Source organism: Lingula anatina, unplaced genomic scaffold, assembly GCF_051362555.1.
Source record: "Lingula anatina isolate TDL-2025a unplaced genomic scaffold, LinAna3.0 unanchor82, whole genome shotgun sequence".
Lineage (NCBI taxonomy): Eukaryota > Metazoa > Brachiopoda > Lingulata > Lingulida > Lingulidae > Lingula > Lingula anatina.
In genome coordinates, this window is record NW_028257603.1 from 5362558 (window position 1) to 5382532 (window position 19975).

The 19975-nt window shown below is 35.8% G+C and overlaps 4 protein-coding genes across 4 annotated transcripts; 3 read left to right on the forward strand and 1 right to left on the reverse strand.

Annotated features, from left to right (window-relative positions):
• Nucleotides 1-2405: 2405 nt before the first annotated feature.
• LOC147759266 (uncharacterized) lies at nucleotides 2406-5590 on the forward strand. Its single transcript, XM_086998328.1, has 3 exons — nucleotides 2406-2683; nucleotides 2979-3102; nucleotides 4709-5590. The coding sequence occupies exons 1-3, from the start codon at nucleotides 2666-2668 to the stop codon at nucleotides 5080-5082; spliced, it is 516 nt and encodes a 171-aa protein (XP_086854454.1). The 5' UTR covers nucleotides 2406-2665; the 3' UTR covers nucleotides 5083-5590.
• A 1398-nt stretch (nucleotides 5591-6988) lies between these two features.
• Nucleotides 6989-17212, reverse strand: LOC106181948 (uncharacterized). The gene is made up of 4 exons (XM_086998588.1): nucleotides 15352-17212; nucleotides 13815-13942; nucleotides 10214-10394; nucleotides 6989-7448 (listed from the first exon to the last, which is right to left on the reverse strand). Exons 1-4 carry the CDS (start codon nucleotides 15410-15412, stop codon nucleotides 7207-7209), a joined length of 612 nt encoding a protein of 203 aa, XP_086854714.1. The 5' UTR covers nucleotides 15413-17212; the 3' UTR covers nucleotides 6989-7206.
• LOC106181940 (uncharacterized) lies at nucleotides 11795-14439 on the forward strand. The gene is made up of 3 exons (XM_013566509.2): nucleotides 11795-11952; nucleotides 12136-12223; nucleotides 13624-14439. Exons 1-3 carry the CDS (start codon nucleotides 11935-11937, stop codon nucleotides 13995-13997), a joined length of 480 nt encoding a protein of 159 aa, XP_013421963.2. The 5' UTR covers nucleotides 11795-11934; the 3' UTR covers nucleotides 13998-14439.
• An 87-nt stretch (nucleotides 17213-17299) lies between the features above and the next one.
• Nucleotides 17300-19207, forward strand: LOC106181955 (uncharacterized). Its single transcript, XM_013566524.2, has 4 exons — nucleotides 17300-17612; nucleotides 17895-17955; nucleotides 18260-18415; nucleotides 18892-19207. Exons 1-4 carry the CDS (start codon nucleotides 17478-17480, stop codon nucleotides 19122-19124), a joined length of 585 nt encoding a protein of 194 aa, XP_013421978.1. The 5' UTR covers nucleotides 17300-17477; the 3' UTR covers nucleotides 19125-19207.
• Nucleotides 19208-19975: the final 768 nt, after the last annotated feature.

Genomic DNA, 19975 nt, shown 5'->3' on the forward strand with positions numbered 1-19975 from the left:
TCAGCCTTCTCAAGTAGTGTTGGAGCAGAACACTCTTCCCGGGTCAGATTAGAATAGCAATGTGAAAAGAAAGGCAAAGAGTTTATTTAAATAAACCTGCGGATATCTTCCAAATATAGAACGATAAAAGTCTTAATTAAACCGTGACAGTGACATTTTTATGTGTTATTTTTGTTATATTGAATATAAAAAAGGATGCTTTAGAAACACGAGGATACTACATAGAATGGAACAATGCCTCCCCGTGCATCTTTCATTTCATGGCTGTTATTAAGTAACAGTCACTGAAAACATTGTCCTTCCTATTACTCTACCTCACAAAAGTCTGCATATACAACTGAATCCACAATAGGAACAGAATATTTCACTGTGGAGGCTGTGCATAGAGGCAGTCTTTTCCTTGGTATGTGATCATCGGTTCATTCAACCATTCCGTAAATCCGGCATCTTTCACAAATTGCTTGACCTTCTGATCGTACTTCAGCTTGAAGGCTTCCAGATCCCGTGTCAACACAAACAGGGTGACCCGGAAGTTATCTGTGACCATTGCATACTCGTACTGGCCACCGGTAGAAAACGTCTGGGGACCCAGCTTAATAATCCAATCTGACGAAAAAAAATTACAACGGGCTCAAAAAGTTACGCAATACTTCGTTTAGGCTGTATCCATTAAAATCATCTCTGCCTTATACACAGACTTAAAGCAAATGTTTACTGAACTGCAGAGGAATTTAGCATTCTATTATATTATCCGTAATTTGCGGTTGCTTTCAGATTTATATATATATATATATATATATATATATATATATATATATATAGTATGAAATATATATGAAATTTTCAGTGGGCTAAGGAACAGGTGATTAGTTTTTGGTGCTGATCAGAATCAATAATCAATCAATAATCAAAAATAAAAAAACTAAGTTATGGACCGATTTTGATGACATTTTCTGGAACTGTCACAAGTGGGTCAAGGAACAGATGATTAGTTTTTGGTGGTGATCCGGATCAGTAATCAATCAATAATCAATAATCAAAAATAAAAAAACTAAATCATTATAGAATGAGAATTTAAGGGTGAAACGGCATTGGGTGGAGACCTTGCTGCCTTGGCGGAGGTCTGAGCTCTTGGAGTGCTTTTCTAGTTTTTAAATGTACTTGGCTGTTAACTTCCCAATTTGCATTGGCACTCTGAGACACCTGTTGGTGAAAAAGGTTGCCCCACCTCCAATTCTTTTTTTTTTTCTTTTTTATTATGATCATATGATCACCTCGCATCAGTGCTTCTTATTTCAGACACCATAGAGTGTTTCTTATTTCAGATATCATATTTATCATGACTCACGGTACAGAACATTAAAAATACCCGTGAAGATACCCCTAATTTATACCATTTTCCGAATTTAGAACATGCATCCCCTCAAATCTCGGAAATCTGATGTTCTACAGTGAATCTCACAGTCCATAAAATTAAAACAGTAGCACCAAATGACACCAAATTTACACACAATTAGCACGAGCATGTGCTCGTTAAAGGCCACCTGTCTAATAGCGTGAGTGTCCACCGTACTACCTTCAACTAGGGCAAGAATTCTGTTTTGTGGAAAATTACATCATTCGTCCAGAAAAGCTTTTTGGAATTGGTCCAGATTGTAAGGGGGCTGAAGTTCCACTGCATTGCTACATGTTACTCCAATTCGGGAAGCAGCTGCTCAGTTAAGTTAGTATCAGGGCTCGAAGAAGGTTGATCCATCCTCCCATACTCAGAACATTGTGTTTCTGCAACAAATCACTCACCAGACGAGAAATGTGAGCAAATTTGTTCTCGAGGTGAAGCCTGTAGTTACCCAGAGTCACCTCTTGTAAATGGAGTGAGATTTATGTTTTAAATTTTACATTTATTATTTTTCCGGCATCTTTTGTGTGATCTAAAAATCTTCAATGCTGATTTTGACGATCACGCACGCACACAACCTTTCCTTATTGTGCAGTCTCTTTAATCAGTCTGAAATTACATATTCGGTAAATATATTTTCCAGGGCGTCAAATTTGAAAAGTTAACGAGGTCCAGTTTGCAGGCGTGGCAACATCATGGGAAATTATCTTTGATCGTGAAATTGAAATATCAATCCTAGCCTCACGTGGGCATTTTCCATTTTGCCTAATTAGACTCTAGACAAAACTTCACTTACATCCGGTGACTTTATAGCTTTTATTTACTTTTGTTCATCCTGCTAATTTGACATTAAAAATCGTAAACCTTTTTTTACATTACTGTTCTTATTAATAGCAAATTAGGAGGGTGAACATTAGTAATGAGATAAAATCTAGAAGCTGATATTAATTAGTCGTATGACACGTACTTACGCCAATACTTACGTATAAAAATCGAGGATGTTTTTCTTTACATTTTGAAGTGTGCCAATGAAAAAAGGATGTTATTCTCCAAATTTTGAAGTGTGCCAATGAAAACAGGATGTTTTTCTTCAAATTGTGAACTATGTCAATGGAACTTTGAAGTCATGGAAATGTTCCAAAGGGAAAACGAAGAGGAACTCTCAGCTAAATCTACTCCCCTCTTGTGTTCGTTTGTGGTGCTGTATAAAGTAAGACGCCGAGCGTCCCAAGTAGTTTTCAAAGTTAAACGATAGGACTACGAAAAATGTGGAATACCATTCAGGTAACGTAAGTCTAATACAAATAGCCTATGTCGTTTTACTCATTTTCATATGAATTAACTTGAAATGTCAAAAGATGCTCAGATAATTAATCACGTCCATTGTGATCACTGAGTTAGAACACTCGGAACATTGTAACGTGTTCTGATCCCACAGGTATAAATACCCATTCTCTTAGTTTTTATTTATTTATTTATTTATTTTCGATTTCACTCACGATTTCTTAGAAATGGAAAAAAATAATGAATTTGGATTCTTGGAGTTTTATATTATGCTTAAATGAAATCCTTTTTGTAGGTCGTTGTATTCCTACTCTGCGTGAATGTCATTTACAGTTTTGTACTGTCGGCACCACCTACTACTAGACGAACGGATGAAGTAATACCAACTACTAGACGAACGGATGAAGTAATCTTCCAAGGTATGGTAAATAAAAATGCCTGTTTAACAGGGATGGAAGTCCGCTAGGATTCGTAGTCCGCTTCCCATTACTTTGTACAGGTGACATTCCCCCCATTTACTAACCCAAATACTCCAACTAACCCTAACCTGCACTTATCATACGGGAGCCCGGACTTCCATTCCTAGGACTTCCATATCCTGTTACACATATCCTATTATATGTATTGGTCAGTTTGTATTTCCTTGCCAACCAAGAAATGCATGTAAACTGAGAGTGTCACAATTTTGTCGATCAGTATAAAATGCAAACATAAATAATAATAATAAAGATAATAATAACGATGGTATTTACTCAAAGTTTAAAATGTTAAATCGATTATACGCGTTATTTAAAGTACAAAATAAGAGGAAGGTTTAAATACATGAAAGAAGTTTTTTCGTGGTATCCAGATACGATGATAAAATACAATTATCTTTACTAAAGAGACTGAACAATGTCCCGTTTCCTGAGCATTGAATTCCGGCGCGAAATCACCATTCACGTGACCATGCAAAGCCCATAGGTGGTGGTCAGAAACGTCGTGTTTGACTGATGTTATTTAGTTTTTAGAGTTTTTATCAAGATTAAAATTCTCATTGTGAAAAGTAGGTAAAGACGAGCCTTTTGGTTAGCACGTGACCAAAGCCCATAGGTGGTGGTCAGAAACGTCGTGTTTGACTGATGTTGTTTAGTTCTTAGAGTTTTTATCAAGATTAAAATTCTCATTGTGAAAAGTAGGTAAAAACGAGCCTTTTGGTTAGCAAGGAAATATACACTAGCTTTCACTTATTCTGCTGTTAACGTAAGTTTTAAACTTTAGGCTCGACGTGTGCCATTGGGATGTTGCACAGACGGTAAAAATACCGTTGTTGAAACTCCATTTGCAAAGTTTTCAGCGTAAAACGACTATCAACGCTTTCTTATTAATTAGAGTCAATTGAAGATGCCGATCGATCAACCATGGTCGGAAATAAATATGAACTATCTGAATATGTTTTAATAAAAGTGTCTATCTCAAATGTACACTTAAAACATTATCATGATCTCTGAATGTTTGAAATAATTTCTCAGCAAACAAATGGATGGTCATAGTTAATCTTTGAAAACTTGGATCAAATATGAACTGCGAAATATATGTGTAATCAATATTTCTGCAGTGATCATATGAATCACAGAATTACGAAGTTTGATTTCCTTCGATACATACATTACTGATATATTTTTAAAATGATTATTAAATGTTTATTACAACTTCTTGTGCGCCTACATCTAATTCATACTGAAAATAGATTGCAAATGAAGAGAAACGTAACAGAAAAAGTAGTTATCTACAAACGTCAGTGAAAAGTTGTTCTATGGTGCATACAACACATTACCAATAATAACGTTACCAATAGCTACGATGTCACAGAAATTACTTGCCTTCCCCAAAAACTATGCCACATTTGTTTCGCTGTTTGCCCATTACCAAACATAGTTTAATCCATGCATCGTGTATTAATTTATCTTTGCTATCATTATTTTAATTTGGTAATATTACACACGCACTAATCAATTACACGGGGATTTTTTTTTTTTTTTTTAGAACACCCAGACGGATTCTGGTTTGGAACTCAAAAAATGGCTTGTGTCATGGGAAAGAAGAACAAACGCTCTGTATTTCGATTTCCCTTACGCATTGCACATCGCCTGATATACTATCGTGGGCTAATCTTCGAGTGGGGAGTTCGTGATGAGAACGGCGAGATAGGGTATTCTATTGGCACGTCCCCTGCCGCTCCACACTGTGAAGTCCGCTGGGAGGCTCGGCCAGCAGCGACGAGTACCTGTGGTATTGAAGCCGCCAAAGAGTTTACACGATCCTACAAATCGAGATTTGGAAGGTACCGCTTTTTATTCAACAACTGCCACAGGTTTGCCAACCGTCTAGCGGGCATGTTGCAAAACGGCGATTGTTAACCTCGCTTCGGGGCTGCGGAAACAGATGATGAGGATTGAATGGTGAAGTTGGCAAAATATGGCAAATATTGTACTATATTTGAGTTGTAACAGGAGAAACATTCACAATCATTTTAACAAACTCAAATTAATAAGTGCCTGATGTCGAGAAATAACAAAGCTGTATGTTTTGAAAATACAAGAAGCCTATGAATCACTAACGTACCCATTTGAAAATAAGTAATGTAGTATTTTTTTTTTTTTTTTTTTTTTGTTCATACTGCGAGAAAAAATAATTTGAACTTGAAAACACGCATTTGCGAGATCTGAACTAGTATAATTTAGACGACAAGTTTTCAGCGTGCAACCAGTTTTATGAATGACCGCCTTGTTTTATACTACCCCATGACAATTATTCAGATTCATTTATATTCTAAAGAGGTTTATGAATAAAACTTTGCTGAACAACTAAAATTACCTGCTTTTGATTTTTGTTAATCATATATATTCTAAAGAGGTTTATAAATAAAAACTTTGCCGAACAAACCCAAAATTTGCTGTTTTTGATTTTTGTTGATCACCATTTCGGCATACTTAAGCACTTTGGCATGACACATGAATGCTGGAGATAAAATCCTCCTTTGTCGAGTACAATCATTTTTTATCGAGCAATCATAAAATACTAGTATCTTTCAAAAGGCAGGGAGATAATTCGCAAGTCACAAGTTTTAAATGCACCAGTGTAACTGTTTTAGTTATATTTCATCTATTCTACTGGATTTACATCTCATAATGAAGTCATTGGACAGTTAAAGCTATAATTCTTTGTTTTTCGGTTATCAACCCCCTATTTTTCATTTTTTTTTAACGTGACCAGAATGTAAACATCAAGCATAACCAAATTTTTTAAAAAGGTAACTACACACATTAAAGAACGGTTTCATATTTTGGCAAAATATTCCACCCAAAATTCAACCGTTCAAAGGTCGTACTTCTATAGATACATATCTTTGATAAGTTTTGCAAATATTTACAAAGAAACTGAAACCGTGTCTACTACTGCTACTGCATGCAACACAAAAATAAAAAGTATAACAAAGATTGAAAGATCGATAAGAATCTATCAAATGTAAGATTTTGGAAAGTACCGAGAAAATTGTATTTTATGTTTACCTAGACATCTCACCATAGGTATTTTGCACGAAAAATATCTGTTTCATTTATTTCTCCCTAAATCCATTTTTGTTGCGACAATTTAAAAAGTCAGCAGTCAAACGATATACACACAAATGCGCGAGCGCACACAAAAATAGTGGCGCTACTGTATCCATCCCCAGAAATATGTTCTTAAAACTTATGGAGTCTTCTCGTGTTGAAAAGAAAATTATTCAAAATATCAATTGCCATATAAATTTTTTTAAATACAAAGTAAAAAACAAATACTGGTATTGACTGGGTTGATTAATACATCCTATTAAATTTACATCTATAGCTAGTTTATTTGAATGAATTGGGGATATATTGGGTCTTAAGTAGCCAGAACGTTTTTTGTCACCGATAGTTATTCTCCTTCACCGTGTCCTTTATACAGTACTTCAGTTCTACTCCTGGCTCCTCAGCCTTCTCAAGTAGTGTGGGAGAAGTACAATTTTTCCGGGTCAGATTAAAATAGCAATGTGAAAAGAAACACAAAGAGTTTATTTAAATAAACCTGCGGGTAACCTTGAACGTAGTACCAAATACAACGATAAAAGCTTTAATTAAGCCGTGGGTGCTACGTGTCGTCAGTGCTAGATAGACTTTGGTAAGATTTATTCTATGGAAACAAGTGGTATCAGAAATATAGGAAATTGTTTAAAATAGTTCCATTTTAATAGAAAAGAAACGTTTTTTACCTTAATTTATAGAACATTTAAACCACAGTGAGTTTTTTTTTTTTTTTTTTTTTTTGTATTTATTTTATTATATTGAATATAAAAATGGATGCTTTAGAAACACAAGAATACAAAATAGAATTGTACAATGCCTCATCTTTCATTTCGTGGCTGATATTAAGTAACAGTCACTGAAAACATTGTCCTTCATATTACTCTACCTCACAAAAGTCTTCATATACAACTGAATCCACAAAAGGAACAGAATATTTCACTGTGGAGGCTGTGCATAGAGGCAGTCATTTCCTTGGTATGTCTCCAACGGTTCGTTTAACCATTCCGTAAATCCAGCATCTTTCACAAATTGCTTTACCTCCTGATCGTACTTCAGCTTGAAACCTTCCGGATCGCGCGCCAACACGAACAGCGTGACCCGGAAGTTATCTGTGACCACTGCATACTCGTACTGACCATTGGTAGAAAACGTCTGGGGACCCAGCTTAATAATCCAATCTGAAAAAGGACATTACAGCGGGCTCAAAAAGTTATGCAATAGTTCGTTTATATCTATTAAAAACATTCCCGTCTTATACACTGACTAAGTATATATTTACTGAACTGCAGAGGACTTTAGCATTCTATTATATTTATTATATTATATTATATTTATATAGTTATTTGTAGTTGCTATCAGATTAAGTAATATATATATAGTACTATATATATATATATATATATATATATATATATATATAACTGGTAAATATTGAATAAAAAAATTAATAAATTATAAATATTTTGACCAATCTGCTGGAAGGTAGCTCTTTGAGTCTGGCGCTGTATCTCTGTGTCTGTTTTGCAATATCAGAATAGAGTGGAAATCTTCCAAATTCAGCTCTACAGGCATTGTTCATAGCATTTTTTAGATGTAGTTGTTCAAAAGGAAATTTATTTAGTTTTGTAAGTGACATTTGTTTTTCCTTGAATATTTCTTCAGACCAAACTTCACACCCATATAGTAAGATGGGCTTGATGGTTCTGTCAAAAAGTTTTAAGTTGAGTGTGGGAGATGTTATCTTGTTTGAGGACAGGGCTGTTTTAAGAGCAAAAGTTGCTTTTAGAGCCTTTTTCTTTAAATTTTCAATTGCTTTTTTCATTGAACCTGTATTTGTAAAGGTTAAACCCAGATAATTGCACTCTTTTACTGATTCAATGGCTATACTATTTATTGTAAATGATGTTGCAGAGTCTAATTTTCCTTTTTTATTAAATATCATGATCTTGGACTTTTTTCATTTATGTTTAGTTTCCACTTTTTACAGTAAGCTTGCAGTGCCGTTAGTTTATTTTGTAGACCATCTCTGGATGCCGATATTAGGACAAGGTCGTCAGCATACAAGATGTGATTCAGTCCATTAATTGCACCGGGCTGGTTACAAGAAAGGAAAGCCTCCTTGATGTCATCCATGTATAAATTAAAGAGAGTGGGACTAAGGTTATCTCCTTGGCGGATTCCTAATCTTTGATAAAAATGGGGTAGTGTAACCTAAACCTACCGAGATGCCTAATCTGGTGTTACTATACATGCTTTTTATGACACGGTAGAATTTCCCCCTAATCCCGAGTTTAAGTAATTTCAGTAACAGTCCCTTGTGCCATACTGAATCAAAGGCTTTTCTCATGTCAATGAAACAGGCATACAGCTTTTTGTTTTGATTGAGATACCCGTTGACTAGTGATTTCAAAGTAAAGATATGATCTGTTGTTCTATAACCTGGCCTGAAGCCTGCTTGGTCTTCACTTAAATTGTTTTCATTGTTAATATGTTGGATGAGCCTGTGTGCTAAAACTGAATTAAATAATTTCCCTAAGCAACTAGTTATGCAGAGGCCTCTATAGTTTTCAGGGTTCATATGTCCTCCTGATTTAAAAAGCGGGATTATAATTCCTAGGTTCCAAGATTCAGGGATTTCAGATGTATTTAGCACCATGTTTAATAGTTTTGTGAGCACAACTGCAAAATACTGTGCTCCTGCTTTCAACATTTCATTTCTCACCTTGTCTTCCCCAGGTGATTTCCCATTTTTTAGATATTTAATGGCATTTTTAACCTCTTTCACTGTAATAGGTTTGTCAAGTACTGCTTCACCTGGTAGGCTTTCATAAGATTTAATTTCATTATCTAAGGCATGGTCACCTTCAGGAGGGATCCCACACAAATGGTAGAAGTGGCTAAACCATGTATCTGGACTAATTAAGTTTTGCTGCTCTTTATCATGGTTTAGTTTTTTAAGGGTTTGCCAAAATGCCTTGGTTTTTTTTCTTCAAGGTTTAACAGGTCATTTAAGAGTGCATTTTTGTGGTTATGTTTCTTTTGTTTAATTACTTGTTTATACTTTTTTGCAACTTCATGGTATGTGCATGAAATGAAGTTATTTTTTGGGTTATTTTGAAGAAGTTTGCCTAGGTACTTTACATTTCGTCGTATTTCAGCACAAGTGCCGTCAAACCACGGTTGTTTTCTCGTTCTATTAGGTCTTTTTTTAGGCTTATTTTCAGTTCGCTTCTTAATACGCAAGGATGATTTAGCAGCCTTTTCCAAGATGTTTGTAAGTGAATTGCATGCATTGTGCACACCTTCTTTTGTAGCAGGGAAATTGGTAAGTTGTAGGGAGCAAATGTCATTCATCATTGTCTCATTTTCTAGGGCCTCTATGAACTTTTCACGTGAGTTTGACTCCCAAATGTAGCGGTCACTGAATCCCTTTACTTGCTGTGTTTGTGCAGACTGTTTGAAACCTGTTATTTGTATATGTCAGATCTAACCTGCAGTGATCTGATAAGTAATCTATGGATGTACTGTAAAATATTTGATTTTGCTCAAAAGCCCATCACTAACAATAGCGTAATCTACTGTGCTGCAACCCTTAGGTGAAATATCCTAAAGAATTGCCTCGTACTATTCTACCATTTAGAATACACAAGTTACTACTAATGCACAGTAATGCACATACGTATGCTGAAGGTATCCCGTAGGAAACTATGGGTAACTGTATAACATGATAGAATAACATAGTGTATAATGTAGGGCCTATTCATCCTAAAAGTTCTCATTACTCCCTTATCTTACTCTCTATCAAAGAAAAAAGGGAGGTGCCCCCTCCCGGCCTCCAACACATTCTCACTCAATAGCTATAGAAATATCTGTAAAAATCTAGAGAAAAATTGTTCCAAAACCCTGGTCGAGGGCATGATTACCGGTACTAAAGGATACTTACATGGAGCTTTCACAGGTACTCCGTCCAGTTTGACTGCCAGTTTCCCCGGCTCCTCCGTGGTGTAAGCAAATCCTCGGATGGTGTGAGCCTCTCCTGTAGGCGTCTTGGTTCTCTGGGCATTAAACACACTGACCGTGGTATTACTGACAGCGCCATCTGGAGGTGAGAACGTTTTGACAGTTTAACTGAACTCTCTGTTGTAAAGCAAATTACTTATACTTTTACTAATTGCAGATACTAATTAAAACGGAATCAAATGTGCAAAATCATAGGGAGTTGTTGAGAGTAAGTTAAGTTTCAGCAAGAGTCAACAAGTGTAGAACATGTTTTAGTGTCAGAAAAAGATGGAAAAGGTCAAAGTCAGTAACAGTGTATGTGATTGGTTTATTTCTCAATAGATTTACAAGTTTCTTACACGTGTAAAACACATGCAAGCTTAGGATGAGTAAGGTTCAAGCATGAGTTATTCAAATAATATTTTAGATATTTTAAATTGAAAACAAGTCTCTTAGAAATTACCTTATGAGGAAATGTTGAACGGAGGTTTGCAACAATGGAAAGTAAACAAGTAAATGCATGACCAGTACAGAGGAATATACTTAAAATACTTGCAAAATTGTATGAACAGAGGGTCGATGAATAAACGTTAGAAAGCTCCAATTTGTCTTTATTCTTCATTATGATATCTCCATACCTTCAGTATGTCAACTGGTTTGCATTTGTTCATAAATCCCAGGGGGTTTTATCAGATACAAACTGACTGGTGCAAACTTTTTTAAATGTACTTGGCTGTTAACTTCCCAATTTTCAGTGACACTCTGAGACACCTGTTTTAACATATACACTCTTGGTGAAAAAGGTTGACCCACCTCCAATCATTTTTTTTTTTTTGTTTTGTTTTATCATGATCACATGATCATCTCGCATGTTGAATAGTGTTTCTTATTTCAGATACCATATTTATCATGATTCACGGTACAGAACATATAAAATACCCGTGAAGATACCCCTACTTTATACCATTTATCCGAATTTAGACCATGCATCCCCTCAAATCTCGTCCAGAAAATTATTTTTTGAATATTCGTTAAATATATTTTCCAAGGCGCCATCTTTGAAGAGTTAACGAGGTCCGGTATCAATCATAACCTCACGTGGCGTGGGCATTTTCCATTTTTGCCTAATTAGACTCTCGACAAAACTACACTTACATCTGGTGACTTTATAGCTTTTATTTACTTTTGTTCATTCTGCTAATTTGACATTAAAAATCGTAAATCTTTTTTTACATTACTGTTTTTATTAAATGCAAATTAGGAGGGTGCGCATGAGTAATAAGATAAAATCTAGAAGCTGATATTAATTAGTCGTACGACACGTACGTACTCCCATACTTACGTATAAAAATTGAGGATGTTTTTCTTTAAATTTTGAAGTGTGTCAATGGAAAAGGGATGTTTTTCTTTAAACTTTGAAGTGTACCAATGGAAAAGGGATGTTTTTCTTCAAATTTGGAGTGTGTCAATGGAAACAGGATGTTTTTCTTCAAATTGTGAACTATGCCAATGGAACTTTGAAGTCATGGAAGTGTTCCAAAGGGAAAACAAAGAGGGACTCTTAGCGAAATCTACTTCCTTCTCGTGTTCGTTTGTGGTGCTATATAAAGTAAGACGCCGAGCGTCCCAAGTAGTTATCGAAGTTAAACGATAGGATTACGAAAAATGTGGAATACCATTCAGGTACCGTAAGTCTTATACAAATACCCTATGTCGTTTTACTTATTTTCATATGAATTACCTTGACATTTACCTTGAAATTTCAAAAGATGCTCAGAGAATCGCATCCATAGTGATCACTGAGTTACAACACTGAAAAAAAGTTTTTCGGAACAGTTGTATATTATGTTTAAATCCTTTTTGTAGGTCGTTGCTTTCCTACTCTGCGTGAACGTCATGTACAGTCATGCACTGTGGATACCAACTGGACGAAGGGATGAAATAAACTTCCAAGGTATGGTAAATAAAATAGTGCCGGTGGAACAGGAATGGAAGTTCTAGCAATGGAAGTCCGGGCTCCCATATTATTAGTACAGGTGCGGGTTAGTTGGAGTATCGGGGTTAGAAATTGGGACGAATGTCACCTGTACAAAGTAATGTGAAGCGGACTATGGTTCCTAGCGGACTTCCATTCCTGTTACACCGGCGCGAAATCACCATTCACGTGACCAAAGCCCATAGGTAGTGGACAGAAACGTCGTGTTTGACTGATGTTATTGAGTTCTTAGAGTTTTTATCAAGATTAAAATTGTCATTGTCATTTTGGTTAGCAAGGAAATATACACTAGCTTTCACTTATTCTGCTGTTAACGTAAGTTTTAAACTTTAGACTCGACGTGTGCCTTTGGGATGTTGCACAGACGGTAAAAAATACTGTTGTTGAAACTCCATTTGCAAAGTTTTCAGCGTAAAACGACTATCAACGCTTTCTTATTAATTAGAGTCAATTGGTGTTGCCGATCGATCAACCATGGTTGGAAATAAATATGAACAATATGAATATGTTTTAATAAAAGTTACATGTCAATCTCAAATGTACACTTAAAACATTATCATGATCTCTGAATGTTTGAAATAATTTCTCAGCAAACAAATGGATGGTCATAGTCAATCTTATATTTTAATGCTTATCATATGTTTATTACAACTTCTTGTGTGCCCACATCTAATTCATACTGAAAATAGATTGCAAATGAAGAGAAACGTAACAGAAAAAAGTAGTTATCTTCAAACGTTCAGTAAAATGTTGTTCTATGGTGCATACAACACATTACCAATAATAACGTTACCAATAGCTACGATATCACAGAAATTATTTGCCTTCCCCCAAAACTATGCCTGCCATTTTTGTTTCGCTGTTTGCCAATTACCAAGCATAGTTTAAAGGTACATACGAACCGAGCATCGGTGGAGTGTGGATTCCGAGTAACACATGTCAACCACTTCTACTAGATTCTTGAATGACTCAAATAAATTCGGCATGCCAAGGGATAAACTGAATAGATCACTCGATCAGCCGTAAAAGACCATTAGACTGCTCCTTTCTTTAAATTTATGGTTGTAAATTTAACCTACTTCCGTGACCTACTTTCCTGCCCCATTGACATACAGCTTAGAATGCCAGCAGAAAGATCTGTTCAAACATCATTTTCGGGTAAAATTAAACAATGCCTTTTGGTAATTCTCTTAGTTATACTACTTGAAACTATATGCTGGCATTTGGTTGGTTTTTGTGACAAAAAATTGACTTTGTATGCATCTTTAATGCATGCATTGTGTATTAATTAATCTTTGCTATCATAATTTCTAATTGGTAATATTACACACACACACTAATCAATTACAATTTTTTAGAATACCCAGGCGGAATCTGGTTTGGAACTCAAGACTTGGCTTGTGTCAGTAAAATAAGGGCCAAACGCTTCGTATTTCGATCTCCCATACGCATTGCACATCGCCTGATTTACTATCGTGGGCTGATCTTCGAGTGGGGAGTTGGTAATGAGAATAGCGAGAAGAGGTATTCTTATAGAGGTGAACCTTACGTTCCACACTGCGAGGTCCGCTGGGAGATTTGGCCAGCAGCGGAGAGTACCTGTAGCATTGAAGCCGCCAAAGCGTTTACACGATCCTACAAATCGAGGTTTGGAGACTACAACCTGTTTGGCAACAACTGCCACATGTTTGCCATGCGTCTAGCGGGCATGTTGAAAAACGGCGATTGTTAACCTCGCTTCGGGGCTGCGGAAACAGGTGATGAGGACTGGATGGTGAAGTTGGCAAAATGTGGCAAATATTGTACTATATTTGAGTTGTAACAGGAGAAACATTCACAATCATTTTAACAAACTCAAATTTAATAAATGCCTTATGTCGGGAAATAACTGAGCTGTATGTTTTGAAAATACAAGAAGCCTATGAATCACTAACGTACCCATTTGAGAATAAGTAAGGTAGTATTTCTTTTTTGTGTTCATACTGCGAGAAAATAATTTGAACTTGAAAACATGCATTTGCGAGATATGAACTAGTATAATTTAGACGACAAGTTTTCAGTGTGCAACCAGTTTTATGCATGACTGCCTTGTTTTATACTACCCCATTACAATTATTAAGATTCATTTATATTCTAAAGAGGTTTATGAATAAAACTTTGCTGAGCAACTAAAATTGGCTGCTTTTGATTTTCATTAATTTATATTCTAAAGAGGTTTATAAATTAAAACTTTGCCGAACAAACTCCAAATTTGATGCTTTAAAAATGATTTGAACTTGAAAAAATAATTTGAACTTGAAAACGCGCATTTTTCATCTAGCTATCATAAAATACTAGTATCTTTCAAAAGGCAGGGAGATAATTCGCAAGTCAGAAGTTTTAAATGCACCAGTGTAACTGTTTAAGTTATTTTTCATCTATTATACTGGGTTTACATCTCATAATGAAGTCATTGGACAGTTAAAGCTATAACTCTTTGTTTTTCGGTTATCAACCCCCAATTTTGCATTTTTTTAACGTGACGAGAATGTAAACATCAAGCATAACCAAATTTCTTAAAAGGTAACTATACACATTAAAGAACGGTTTCATATTTTGGCAAAATATTCCACCCAAAATTCAACCGTTCAAAGGCCGCTCTTCTATAGATACATATCTTTGATAAGTTTTGTGAATATTTACAAAGAAACTGAAACCGTGTCTACTACTGCATGCGACACAAAAATAAAAAGTATAACAAAGATTGAAAGATCGATAAGAATCTATCAAAAGTAAGATTTTGAAAAGTACCGAGAAATTTTTACTTTATATTTACCTAGGCATCTCACCATTGGTATTTTGGACAAAAAACAACTGTTTCATTTATTTCTCCCTTAATCCATTTTTGTGAAGACATTTTTAAAAAGTCAGCAGTCCAACGATACACACACAAATGCGCAAGCGCACACAAGCATAGTGGTACTTCTGTACCCATCCCCAGATATATGTTCTTAAAACTTATGGGGTCTTCTCGTGTTGAAAAGAAAATTATATATAATCAATTTATTTCCTATGTCGTAGTTTTCAAGACAAAAGCTTACACTTACAGTCAGCGGTAACGCACACAGCATCCTTTTCAAACAAAGACGTTGCTCTGTTGCCATACATCTGTTAAAACATGTTTTAGCAATTGTCAGGTATAAAAAATGAAAATATGTCATCTTCATCATGAAATATTATATCTAAATGAATATGCACTTTGATACGATGCATATGTTTCATGAATTATTTTATCAACTGCAACAATTTCTATAACCTCACTTAATTATTTTATTCACTGACTTAAAGCCATATTTATCTTCATCCTTTTCTGTAACATGTTACATGGTTAACCTCCGATATTAGATCTGAACGACGGTATGGCCAGTAAAAAAATTTTGCAAATCAAAATCTTTTTAATGACCATTTTAAACGATGTATTAATAACTTTGTATATGATCAATGATATCTCAAATATTGAATTAGTTAAATCCAGTAGTATACCTGATACCAACGTCCTAAATATTTCCCTACTTCTACCTCCACGGTTGGAAGCGGCTTTTTGAATATGCCAGCAAGGAAGGCATTGCTGGAACCAAGAACAGAGATGAGTGCGATAGTCATTGGAAAAAGAATCATATTTCTGCCGCTGATGCTTTCTTCTTCCTACTGTAGAGCAAAGTATGATAGTGTGGAGTTGTGTTCCCTGTACACTGCCGCTGTTTTATAGCCAGACCAAGACACTCCCAGTGGTGACATGACCGATCAAGGTCAAGGCCATAGAATACAGTTACGTCATATTTCTTGATTTCTGTCCTAGGTTTTTATATTGGTATATGGTGGCAAGTCGTGGTTTCTCAATTATCCAAATTTTGGGGAAATAAGGAATAAGAAAATATTGGCATTTCGGAAATGTACCACTGTGTTTGGTAACCATTCGTAGCAGCGGGCATATAGTTTTGTAGAATATCTTCTTTGTAAAATATACTCACGGAAAAAAGGCCATAAACAGAACCTCCCACCTTTTTACCTTTACAAGCCTTAAATTGTAATTAATTTTCTAATTAAAAACTTATGTAAGGAATGTAAACAAAAACTTTGTTTCATAATTGCTCTTTGGTCATAAAAAAACTAATAATATTAATTTTTTATCTCAAATTTTCAATTAAAGAAGACAAAATGTACTTTTCCTTTATACTTAAATAGTGTGCACTGCCAAATTCCACTTTGTTAAGTTTTAAGCATTTTTGTTCCTTCCTAGAAACTTTAAACAAACATTACACAGAAATGGGTTTTGTGCCTTATACACGTAATATGGAATTCATTTTCAGTGTCTATTGATGAATATTTTAAAAGTACAGCGTTAAGAGATAACGCTTTAATAGAAAAATTATAACCAGGTTTTATAATAAACCTTAAATGCCGTGAAGGAAGGAATAATTGACAAAATTATTATGAATTTAATTTTCTCTGTAGGACCTTTTTGCCAGCCCCACCGTCAAGAGTGAACACTGTTAACAGGCGGTTCTCCGTCATGTCATGTCGGCATTACGTATCAGAATTAACAGCTGTCACTATAGCACGTGGACTTCCACGTTACGTATGGTCAAGCACGTTGTCCACAATGTGTGTCATCCGTACAGTGTCTACGTCTTGTGCAATGTTCACCGTTGTTGCCATGGAAACATCACATCTTGAAATCATTTTCTCAGGGTAAATGTTATGTTTGTTTTTTTTTCATTTTTTCATCTACCTCCGATATTTGTAACGAAATATTTAATTAATATTTAGTCTAAATTTTACTTTGATCGTTGCTTTATGATTTTAATATTTAAAATAAAAAATTTAGAGAGGTGCTTTATTCGCTGCGCGGAAGCTTTCCTAAACTTAACGGACTCGGAACAATTCTTAAATACAGTATAAAATCAATTTGAAGTATTTCAATCCAATAAACTGCTGTTTCCCTGCTGTCACGTCGCTGGTCAGTTCCAGATGTCCCCGTCCCCACTGACGGCTAATCCCGTGGGGAGGAGCCAGCTGTCAGGACCACATGGTTGTCCACGTGCTGTGACCTGCCACACCCTCGGGATAGTTATAAAACCAAGTTTATGTAAAGAGGGCCCTATATAAACCAGCACTGGCACCATCATAGAGCACAAACCGAGCCAGCAACAGACTCATCTTTGTCTTCATCATGCAGATTCTCAACGTTCTCCTCGCTCTGGCCTTGGTGGCCTCCAGCAGCGCGTTCTTGGCGGGACTTTTTAAGGAGTCCATCGCCACTGTTTCTCAGATTGATGTGAACAAATATACTGGAAGATGGTATCAGGTAAGCTATGCAGTTCACACCGAGATTGTTCAGAAGCTGAGAATATATCATCCAGGTACAGATAAAAGATATAACTGCCATTTTCTTGACACGTTAACGTTTAGCTAAAAATATCCTAGTAATCTTCTTCACTTTTATTTTGCTTTACTTATTTCTGATAACACATTATGAAGGGAAGCTTTAATGTTCGATTTTTGTTTAAAACTTTCGTCGGAGAGGGGAGGGAGGAACAGAATGACATGAATCAAAATCTAACAAACCTTTCGTTACCCGGGATTCCAGGTGTACTTGAGCCGCTGGAGCTCCATCTTCGCTCCCAAAGGATACTGTGTGACAGCTACGTGTAAGTTGACCACAGCCCTATTGTCCTCATATCTGTGACCAGTTCGAATACCACATTTTATAAACACACTTCTGCCACTCGCCTTTGCTTAGAATGACCAAGTGACATGTTTTAGGCAAATGTAAGAGTGAAATAACCATTTCAACCAAGAACACGCCAAATGCCAGTCAGATAATGATTTATGTAAATGATTTAAATCTACTTTCAAATCCATGTTATTGAAACCCCGAAATTTAGTGCAAGCTTGGGTGCATCATAAAACTATCTGCAAACGGAAGTCATATATTGGTATTTTTGTCCACAGACGGCAAATTCAACGACACCACCATCACCGTGTTTAACTCGGGGAGGAAAGGAGGGCCAACTGGCGAAGAACAGGCCATCAGAGGACACGCCTACGCCACAGAGGAGTCCGGCAAGTTCAAGTTGAATTTGGCTGGGGTGCCCTTCACTGGAAACTGTAAGTCAAAAGCTGGACATAGGCCATAGATCATTTGAATACCCTTTATTACCTTGCAACAATTTTCATGTTTTTTCACTAAATAAAGTTGTTTAAAGCTTTCGTTCTTAGTGTTATTTTTGTTGGTTTTCCGAATAGTTCATTTACCTTGCTTTTCAGAATTATTGATCATGAGGTTTATAGCCATGTCCAAATTTAGAGCATTCAGCATTTTTCGTTACGGTACTTGTTGACCCTTGCAATCATTATTCATGCACCCCCCCCCCCCCCCCCCCCCATAAAAAGTTAATTTTGTTTTAGGAAGATACATGTATTACCGCTGTTCCAATATCTCCAATAACCATCTTACATTTGTTAATTATTTTCAGTGTTAAGCATCATCTTATCATATCATATTATATCGGTACTAAGCATCATCTTATCATATCATATCTCTGTCTCGGTGTTAAAATGAATGTATTTGACATGCATTTTAGACTGGGTCATCAAGTTGGGACCGGTCATCAATGGTCAGTACCAGTATTCTGTGGTCAGTGACACTAACAGACTCGGGCTGTATGTCCTCGCTAGAGACCCAGAGACATTCAAGAAGTACGACGCCGAGGTGAAGGAGTTTCTTAATAAGAACCATTACAACGAGTGGCTGAACGAGCCATTGCCTTCCTATCACGACAAGGACTGTATTTACCCTCCCATGCCTACTAATTGACTCAGAACTTTTTAATTGAACTTTTTAAACTTATTTTTGTGACTTGTTGTGTTTTGTCTGTTATTTTGTGCAATAAACTTCATTTATTTAACATATGTATTGTTATTGTGAATACTGTCAGCAGGGCAACACACAGTATGGAGTCTGCCTTGTTCTTACCACCCGCTCGAAGTGTAAAAAGTTCATCTTGTTTTAATTGAACCCTTGTTGTAATTGCGTATCTCACGATTAGCTTGTCCGGAATTATAACATTTATTTGATCCCAATCTAAGAATAGAGCAAATTAATTTGTTACGCTGTTAGAGCCCTGGCCTTTGAACTTACTCTTGAGAACCACTGTTGCTTTGCAAACACACAAAAAAATCTTCCAACAGTTGCCGCATGCTCTATTCTTACGGTTACCAAATTGACAACATTGCAAAGATGAAATAGGAATTGAGGTGGGAACAATGGTTTCTCATCAAGAAATCTAAACAAGAGAAGGCTCTTAGTATGATGTTCGTCTTGGTCACCAGTTAATCATCTTAATTATCTTACAAATAATCTTACTGGCACCTGATTCAATTACTCGCAAAGAGAACGTTAAAAGTACACGATGTCGGATGCACACTGAAGTTGCTATGGCGACTGTAGTCAACTTCACTTGGCATTATTACGTGCAAGACACGACATCCCCCATAAGTGACTCGCATCTATAGGATGTTATCTATTTCATTTGATAAAACAAAACTTTGAAAAAGAAAATTTACAACAATTTTGTATTTAACGCAAATAATTTTACTTAATATTTTAAAAATCGTTCTTTTTTTGCGTTTTGATAATTTTTCATTGTTATACAGTTTCGCGGTATG

Coding starts and splice junctions, on each gene's coding strand:
- LOC147759266 (XM_086998328.1), top strand. Junction 3,103..4,708: donor GGATGAAGTAATCTTCCAAG/GTATGGTAAATA, acceptor TTTTTTTTTTAG/AACACCCAGACGGATTCTGG.
- LOC106181955 (XM_013566524.2), top strand. CDS start 17,478: ATGCAGATTCTCAACGTTCTCCTCGCTCTGGCCTTGGTGGCCTCCAGC. Junction 17,613..17,894: donor ATACTGGAAGATGGTATCAG/GTAAGCTATGCA, acceptor CCGGGATTCCAG/GTGTACTTGAGCCGCTGGAG. Junction 18,416..18,891: donor GGTGCCCTTCACTGGAAACT/GTAAGTCAAAAG, acceptor CATGCATTTTAG/ACTGGGTCATCAAGTTGGGA.
- LOC106181940 (XM_013566509.2), top strand. Junction 12,224..13,623: donor GGATGAAATAAACTTCCAAG/GTATGGTAAATA, acceptor ACAATTTTTTAG/AATACCCAGGCGGAATCTGG.
- LOC106181948 (XM_086998588.1), bottom strand. CDS start 15,412: ATGTATGGCAACAGAGCAACGTCTTTGTTTGAAAAGGATGCTGTGTGC. Junction 13,943..15,351: donor TGTGTGCGTTACCGCTGACT/GTAAGTGTAAGC, acceptor AACATGTGGCAG/TTGTTGCCAAACAGGTTGTA. Junction 10,395..13,814: donor CGGACCTCGCAGTGTGGAAC/GTAAGGTTCACC, acceptor GAGTTCAGTTAA/ACTGTCAAAACGTTCTCACC.